We start from the raw sequence: 8,511 nt of genomic DNA on the forward strand, positions 1-8,511 counted from the left end.
ATGCCAGGATACTCCCTCTCAACATCAGAAGGACCCCATGACCTAAGGTCCCTGACCGCTGAAGGCTGGGTGGCTTCCTTCTAAGTCTGGGGCTCAGGGACTTGTGACATCTCTGCCTCTCTCAGGCATCCAGTATGAATGGGCTTGTGGAAGGCCTAGATGTGCAAGGGCAGTTGACCCTCTAAGCTCCAGCTGGACCTGAGGTCTGAGCTCAGAGGTGACACTGTCCCAAATACTGTGCTGTCCTCAGTAACCTCTGTTGCCCCCACGTGGTCTAAGCCAGCACTGCAGCCAGGAGTCTCCTGGATTTGTGGATAGTACCCAGCTGAGAGATGCCTATACCCTGTGTGGGGGGATGACTGCTGCGAGTGGGAGGGTCAGGAAGCTTCCAGAGCACCAGCCAGGAGAATGGCATGTGCAAAGATTGGAGGACTGTGTTAGGCCACTATGTTCCCAGAATTCTTACTTGACCCTGATCCTTTAGGGTAGTGTTAGCAAACTGGTTTCACCTAGTGTTACCGATTGGTAAGTGCCTGCCTGGAGCACTATTGTATAGTATAAATCTGCCATACTCTCCAAGAACCAGAATGCCTTGATAGATGGACGAGGCCTTCTTTGGGCAGAAACAACACCCTGCAGAGCTGCAGGGTCACAGAGATCAGGGCTGAGGCTGAGGTATTCAGATGGGCTTGGCCATAAAACAGAAAATGGGAGGGAGACTGAAGAATAAGAATTTAATGTTGCAGGAAAGCAGATGTTAGAGTGTGGGCTCTGGCAGAGGGACACCCTGACCCTGGTCTTGGGCCAGCAGGCGGAGAAGCAGGGAATGGAGGGCCCGGCAGACAGGTGTATAGCCTAGGCGGCTCAGGTGCAGGTAATCATACATGTCATGGTGGCTGATGGTACCATCTGAGTGCACGAAGCCAGGATCAGCATCCAGGAAATGGGCCCGTGGGTAGCCAGCCAATGCTGCCCGTACCAGCTCGTTCACCCGCCGGTTTTTCTCACGAAGTGGGTTAGGGTGCTGGCCCCTTGGAAGCAGGCCCTGAGGAGAGCACCAAAAATTGTGAGAAGATATCCTATCAAAATCTGGGTCCTACTAGCATCTCTGCCAAACTGTTCTCCAACCCCCACTATGAAGTTCCCAGCTGCAGAATACACGAAGGATGGGAAACGGGAATGGGAAAGGTGCTTCCTGATGCCTGGTCTGAGACCCCATTCAGCAACAACAGCCTTATAAAAATGTTGACAGAATGGCAAGGGGTTAACCCCTCTTTCAGAGAAGGAAATGCCTCACCTTGGGAATGCCTGACAACTTCTGGCTATTTAAATACTTTGAGTTTTACCACCCCAAAAATCTCTAGTGCTCCCCTGGGCAAAAGGGCCTAATTGGTCATTGAACATGTCCTTATTCAGCAAGTGTCAATGTGAACTTTTGCCTGAAAGCCACTGCTCTGTGCCAAGCTACCCAGAACCATGCCCACTGTGGCTACACCTGAGGGGGATCCCAGAACTCTGCCACCCATTCTCCCCGCCTTCCCACTCTCACCAGCACCACGACCCGGGCCTGGGGCTGCCGCTGATTCACCAGTTGCACGATGGCCTTGATGCCGCCAGCCACCTGCTCTGCTGTGTGCCCATGGTTGTTCGTACCCACCCAGACCACCACAATCTGGAAAGAGAGGCATGAAGCAGTGGTGAGGGGCAGGCTAAGAGGGCTTTAGCCGCCCACCCAAGCCCTACTTACCTTGGGCCGGATGTGTTCAAGCTCCCCATTCTCCAGCCGCCATAGCACGTGCTGTGTACCATCACCGCCAATGCCAAAGTTAAGTGCATGCAGAGGAGAAAAAAGCTCCCGCCAGATCTGTGGGCAAGAAGTGGGGTGGGCACAAGGGTATTGTCAGCATGCACTACTCGGTCCAAATGTTAACCAGATGTCATTACGGAAGAGCCTCTCCATGGAAGCAATCTCAACCTGAGCAAACCCCAGTATGGTCCAACCTCACGTTATGCAAACCTATATGTGTTTGGAACCAATAGAAGCAAGACTCACTTTATGGAAACCATTCTGCTTGAGATATGCATTGAAACAATAGTTAAACCTCTCTTTGAGGAAAACCATTAACCTTGCTTACTGGAAAGATATTATACCCCAGCCCCCTTTATGGAGGGCTATTACAGTTGACCTTCACATTGTGGAAAGAACTGTAGCTTTGTGGAAATCCATTAAGCAAACAATAGAGCCTCAGTTTAGTCCAGTGGTTCTCAACCTTCCTAATGCCGCGACCCTTTAATACATACAGTTCCTCATGTTGTGGTGACGCCCAATTTCATTGTTACAAATTGAACATAATTAAAGCATAGTGATTAATCACAAAACAATATGTAATTATATATGTGTTTTCCGATGGTCTTAGGTGATCTCTGTGAAAGGGTCGTTCGACCCCCAAAGGGGTCGCGACCCACAGGTTGAGAACCGCTGCTTTAGTCAATCTTGCAGGGAGGCCTCATTTTAAGTCTGATTATATACAATAACAGCCTGATAAAGCCAGGACACACACTTCCTTCTCAGTATGATGTACCTTAAACTGAAATTCTGGGTGCTGGGAGCTACCTGAGGTTATTTCGGGTACCCCATACACCGCCTGGCCTGAGGTCTGGTCCAGGTGAGTCAGTGAGGGCAGGCCTGGGTGGGGCAGGAGGAGGGAGATCGGCCTCACCTCGCACTGATGCATTAGCTGGACCAAGGAGTCCCCGATGAAGACGACTTCGGGTTCTTTATCTTTGCTGTCAGCCACGAACCGATGGTGCTTCAGGGACAAACACGGGGGAGTTACGCACGCTCGCTCCCGGGGCCGTCAGACAGCACCACCCCACCCCACTGCCCTCAGTTTCCCAATCCCGTAGTGAAAGCCGCGCGAGCCAGCTGAACTCCCGAGCCCGGCCCCACCCCCGACTCCTGGTGATCGCGGGCGGGGTCGCTCACCAGGGACATCCAGCGTCCATCGCCCTGAATGTCCTGCACCGGCGTGGGCTTGCTGGCTGGGTTCTGCTCGCCACTCATCTTGGCGTCACGGCTTCTGCAGGACGAGCGAGCGAGGTCGGCCCGGAGTGTTCCGGGAGGAGGTGGTCCGCCACTCCCACTCCTACCCCCAGGCAACAATGGACGGTCCGGACGCCGCACTCCACCGGTGGACGCAGGCGGATCCCGGGCGCCGCCTCTTCTCCAGGGGCGGAAACCTCCATTAGGAGGGGAGGCGGATCGGGAAGTCCTGCTTCCCCCACGGCGGCCGCGCAGTGAGCTCGTCCGGCGCTTTCCGCCCGGGCGCTTTCCACTCCCCGGCCTCTGCGGCGGCGGCTGCGGCGGCGGCCATACTCGCGCACCTGGGATGGGGAGATGAGACCAGCCAGCACCCGGGGGCGGGGGGCGGGGGGGGCGAGGAGGAGGGAGAAACCACCCGAGCGCGTCAGGAGGAGGGTGAAGTGCGGAAGGCCGAGAGTGGGCGGGGAAAACCTAGCGCCTTGCCTCGCGGGGAGGAGCCATTTGCTGCAGGACGAGAAATGTGCGGAAGGGCCTGCCTACCTTCTCTTTCTTTCTTTGAGAAGCCATTTGCTGCAGGACGAGAAATGTGCGGAAGGGCCTGCCTACCTTCTCTTTCTTTCTTTCTTTCTTCTCTCTCTCTCTCTCTCTCTCTCTCTCTCTCTCTCTCTCTCTCTCTCTCTCTCTCTCTCCTCTCTCTCTCCCCCTCTCCCGTCCCCCTCCCTCCTTCCCTTTCCCTCCCCATCCCTGACCCCCTCCCCATCTTACTCCCTCAGTGTGTCCCATTCACGCGGGGGGGGGGGGGGAGGGGAGTGAGTGGACGAGTCCATTCGTGAAGGGGTGGCTCATACACACCTGGCTAGGAGGAGACGCTCCCATTTTCTACTGATGTGGGGGACAGGAAAGGAAAATGGCAAAAATCACAGGCTCAGCCCACCCAGCCAGCAGCAAGCCCACCCTGGCCCGTGTAGCTCAGTTGGTTGAGCGTGTTCCATGTAGCAAAAGGTCCCCGGTTTGAATCCCAGTCTGGGCACATGCTGGGGTTGCGGGCTCCATCCCCAGTAGGGGGCGTGCAGGAGGCAGCCGATTAATGTTTCTCACATCAGTGTTTCTCTCCCTCTCTAAAGTCAATAAAAACATTTTTTTAAAAATTAGAGGCTCAGCCCCTTTCCCCCGCTGCCGGTAAGGTGCTCGGTTCTTCCGAGGGAGCTAAGGCCGTGTTGGGGTGAGGCCCTCACTTCATCCGGCGACTAGCACCGCTCCCGGCAGCGCTCGCCCAGCACTCGCCCTCGCCATGGCCTCCGTCTCGGAGCTCGCCTGCATCTACTCGGCCCTGATCCTGCACGACGATGAGGTGACGGTGACGGAGGATAAGATCAACGCCCTCATTAAAGCAGCCGGTGTGAACGTTGAGCCTTTCTGGCCAGGCTTGTTTGCAAAGGCTCTAGCCAACGTCAACATTGGGAGTCTCATCTGCAATGTAGGGGCTGGTGGACCTGCCCCTGCAGCTAGTGCTGCACCAGCAGGAGGTCCTGCCCCCTCCACCGCTGCTGCCCCAGCTGAGGAGAAGAAAGTGGAAGCAAAGAAAGAAGAATCTGAGGAGTCTGATGATGACATGGGCTTTGGTCTTTTTGACTAAACTGGCTCTTTTGTAACATGGCCAATAAAAGCTGACCTCTGTTAAAAAAAAAAAAATAAAAAATTAGAGGCTCAGTTGTAAGGAAACACTCTAAAGCCGCGCCAGGACTTTACTGAGCCTATCTGCTCATGGGCCTCCCCTACTCAAAAACACCAGTTTAGTGGCATAAAAACTAAGTTACATGTCATTACAGACATCACAGGTCCTGCAAGGAGGTTAGAAGAAAGTGCAGAACGAGAAAGGAAATTAGAGACGCTTCAAGGCCCAGGTCCCGCCTGGCAAACCTCCCACAGCTGCTCATCTTGCAGATCTGTGGCCTCTGCTCCCCTCTCTAAACCTACTGCCAACCAATAACTGCAGCTGGGTGTGTCTGGGTTCTGAAACCTACATCCTCGGCCAAGGCCACCTAAGGTCTATCTTCCCCCACCCCAACTTAATCTCAGATCTCAAGTCTTCACAGATCTCCCAGTTCGTGGGGACCAGGTGTTTGTGGGGGTTCCACACCCCCTAAACCTCCTGGCCATATTCCCAAATGGGATCTTCCTATCTATCCATTCCTTCTAGGCAGGTTGATACTGAGATACAGAGGAGAGTCTAATGTTTATGTTTTGCCTCAATTCACTTGCCTGGAACAGGATCTGACTCATAGTACCAAGTACTGTGGCTGCTCACAAGTACTTGCTGAATGAATATTAAATGAATGGATCTTATCCTGGCCTTGTCCCAGTGTGTTGGGAGAGACAGCTCCTGAGGAAAGGATCAAGGTTGTGATTAAGGGAGAAACTGGGGACCTCTGGAGACGAGGCAGAAGAGGACTCTGATGGTGGGTAGGTGTCCTAGACGGAATAGTATCTGAGTTAGGATTTGAAAGATCATGAAGGTTAGCCAAGCAATATTACACAGATAGTACAGCTCATTGGGACATGGGGAATACCCTGGCATAGTTTGATTTTAAAGTCTGATGGGACAAGTGTAGATAAATAAGTTGGAGAGGTAGCGAGGCAGTTCCTGAAGCAAAGCTTAGTGAGAAGCAAAGCTTTGAAGCATTAATTCATCAAGTGCTATTTTAAGTAAGATGTTGGCTCATCTCATACGCTAACAGTATGAAGGAGATACTATTATGAACCCAATTTTACAGAGTAGGAAACTGAGACTCTGAGTAGTTGTACAATCCTCCGGTTCACACAGCTCAAATGTGTCAGTCTGGACGTTTGAACCTAGTCCCAGAGACCAGCTCTGAATGGCGACACTATACTGACTGTCTAGGGATGATGTCTGTGACCGGTGGGGGCTGGCTGGCCCTTTTGCCCCATGAGCCTCGCCTGATTTCGCGCGCTCCAGACAGGAAGTCCACTTATAGACCTCTAAACCAATCAGATTCAGGAAGGGGGCGGGCCTAGTGAACTTCACAGCCAATTGGTGGCTGGGAGCACCTCCTTAGGCACCCTGAGGACAAATGGGAGGTTTCCGGATATAAGGCTGAGGTGGGCGGGGCTTCAACAGGCATTCGGAACCCCGGGCACGTGCCTCTGAGCCTCAAACCTCTAAGACGCAGGGAAGTCAAAGGGCAAGGAAGGGGCGCGCGCATGCGCAGGAGGCCCGAGGCCGGACGAGCGCTAGGCGCGTAGTGAACTGGGGTCACCTCGGAAAAAAGAAGCCATTGCACCCCACAGCGTGGTGAGGTAGGGTGGGCGCGGGGGGAAGGGGCCAGGTTCGTCGGGACAAGAGACGGTAAGGTGCCCGTCTCCCGTCCTTACCTCACCAGCCGTATTCCCCGTTCCTACTTCAACTGCCCCACCCTCTCAACCTCGCCAACCCACCTCTCCCAACCCCCGCGACCAAGCCCCAGGCCCCTCCCCCATAGCTCCGCTGTCGCCCTTTCTGTGTCTTCAAGGTTTTCTCTGTACAACTTCTCTTCTGCTTTTTCTTTCTTTCTTTTTTTTAAAATATATTTCTTTATTGATTTCAGAGAGGAAGGGAGAGGGAGAGAGAGATAGAAACATCAATGATGAGAGAGAATCATTGATCGGCTGCCTCCTGCACACCCCCCACTGGGGATCGAGCCCGCAACCCAGGCATATGCCCTTGGCCAGAATTGAACCTGGGACCCTTCAGTCCGCAGGCTGACGCTCTATCCACTGAGCCAAGCCGGCTAGGGCTCTTCTGCTGTTTCTTCTGCTTTTCCTTTTCTACCATCTCTCTCTACTTTCTGCATTCTCCAGGGACCCATGATCCTTTTCCCATCCTCCATCTTGTAGCTATTTCCTCATGCCCCTGTTCCCTGTAACTCCTCTGGTGTTCCTTGACAAGTCTTCCCATTCCCCAGGATTCCCTTGATCCCACCCTCTGCCTGTGACTTCTTCCCAGAACAAGCCTTTTCCATTTTTAGTATATGTGCTGCCAAAGCGAGCACCCAAGCCTTTTCCAATCCCTTTCTGCCCACTCCCTCTCTCACATCGTCTCCCACCTCACCCCAAACTATCTCCTTGCGACTCACTTTTAGGTCCCTAATTTGTATACCGATGACCACCCTATCTTTATTTTCCAGGACTCTATGGACCCCCGGGGGCCAGCCCCACAGCCTTTCCAGAGAGCTGAGAAACCTGGTCGGGTCCGCCGTCGGAAGACCAGACGGGAGCGTAATGAGGCCCTGGTGGGCAGCCGCCGGCCGTTGGCTCATCAGGAGCCTCCTGTGGCCAGTCGGAATCCATCCATGGATCTCCAGGATCATGTGGCCCCTACTGTCCCCAAGCTAGTGGTCATAACCCAGGGCCGGCTAAGCCGGGAGCACCGGGGTCTCTTCAACCATGAGGTGAAATCTCTGGACGTGGCACGGCTGCTGAGCAGTGGGTCCCTGGAGCCAGACACTCCCACATTTTCCACTAAGCCTTCCCCAAGCCCAGGCAGGGCCCAAGAACCAGGCCCACAGTCAAGGGGCAAGGAGAACCAGGTGCCTGGAGACTCGGGCCCAGGCCCACCTAGTCCCCTAGAGCTCCCTGGCTTGGGGCAGCTGCTGGGGGAGCTGCAGGGCCAGCTGATTCTGCCACAGGCCTTCCCCAGGAGGAACCTAGTACAAGAGGCCAGGGATGCCATCCTGGGCACCTTACAGGTATGCCATGGTTGTGTGCCCGACCTTACCCTGGTGCTCCAAGGCTGCCAGCCACCCTTGTCAGGTGAGCTCACCTCCTGCCCCCTGTGCTCCCCTTCCCCTTGTCTGTTTAGCTCAGTTGTCCCCCATGCTTCTTTCCTCTATGCCAGGGACCAAGCCTGGGGACTCTGAGAGTCGAAGGATCAACAGCCCTGAGCAGGCCCCAGGGGAAGGAAGGCAGAGGAAGAGAGAAGAACAGGGGACAAAGGAATTCACCTTTGCTATGCCGCACACCTCCAGCACTCTCACTACACACAGGGTGACCCTGGCACCACCGAAAGGTCCTTGGCCACCCACATTGCCTTCGACATCTCCGGTGGCCTGGGGCCCCCCAACAGCCTTTGACCTGCTGAAAAGCATCTGGCTAGTAGCCACACCATCCCCTTCCTGGCCCCGTGGGGTCAGCACACCACAGTCCCTGTCTCAGCTACCATCTCCCTTGTTTCCCCGAACCTCTGCCCTTGACTGGAGTCCCTGTCCCCCTGCCCCACTGCCCAACCTCTCCTATACAGTGGCCCAGAGCAGCCCAGAGGCCTGGTCCTTTCCACCCATGAGACTATACTAAGGGGACTTACGCTGGACTAGGGGCAGCACTCCCAATCACCTCAATAAAATACCTTCTTCATGATTTTCAGTGAGTGGTTGACTCAGGAGAGCAGCTTCCCTTAACTTTTGAAATGGAGG

The 8,511-nt window shown here is 54.5% G+C and overlaps 3 protein-coding genes across 3 annotated transcripts; 2 read left to right on the forward strand and 1 right to left on the reverse strand.

Moving 5' to 3' along the window:
* Positions 1-717: 717 nt before the first annotated feature.
* On the reverse strand, positions 718-3,302 carry PAFAH1B3 (platelet activating factor acetylhydrolase 1b catalytic subunit 3). The gene is made up of 5 exons (XM_036345481.1): positions 2,987-3,302; positions 2,721-2,810; positions 1,748-1,864; positions 1,550-1,672; positions 718-1,045 (listed from the first exon to the last, which is right to left on the reverse strand). Exons 1-5 carry the CDS (start codon positions 3,062-3,064, stop codon positions 758-760), a joined length of 696 nt encoding a protein of 231 aa, XP_036201374.1. The 5' UTR covers positions 3,065-3,302; the 3' UTR covers positions 718-757.
* A 928-nt stretch (positions 3,303-4,230) lies between these two features.
* Positions 4,231-4,742, forward strand: LOC118674641 (60S acidic ribosomal protein P1). The gene has a single exon (XM_036346659.1). The coding sequence runs from the start codon at positions 4,335-4,337 to the stop codon at positions 4,677-4,679; it is 345 nt and encodes a 114-aa protein (XP_036202552.1). The 5' UTR covers positions 4,231-4,334; the 3' UTR covers positions 4,680-4,742.
* Positions 4,743-7,202: 2,460 nt separating this feature from the next.
* PRR19 (proline rich 19) lies at positions 7,203-8,511 on the forward strand. Its single transcript, XM_036346737.1, has 2 exons — positions 7,203-7,852; positions 7,938-8,511. The coding sequence occupies exons 1-2, from the start codon at positions 7,234-7,236 to the stop codon at positions 8,390-8,392; spliced, it is 1,074 nt and encodes a 357-aa protein (XP_036202630.1). The 5' UTR covers positions 7,203-7,233; the 3' UTR covers positions 8,393-8,511.

The sequence above is a fragment of the Myotis myotis genome, unplaced genomic scaffold (assembly GCF_014108235.1).
Source record: "Myotis myotis isolate mMyoMyo1 unplaced genomic scaffold, mMyoMyo1.p scaffold_m19_p_19, whole genome shotgun sequence".
Lineage (NCBI taxonomy): Eukaryota > Metazoa > Chordata > Mammalia > Chiroptera > Vespertilionidae > Myotis > Myotis myotis.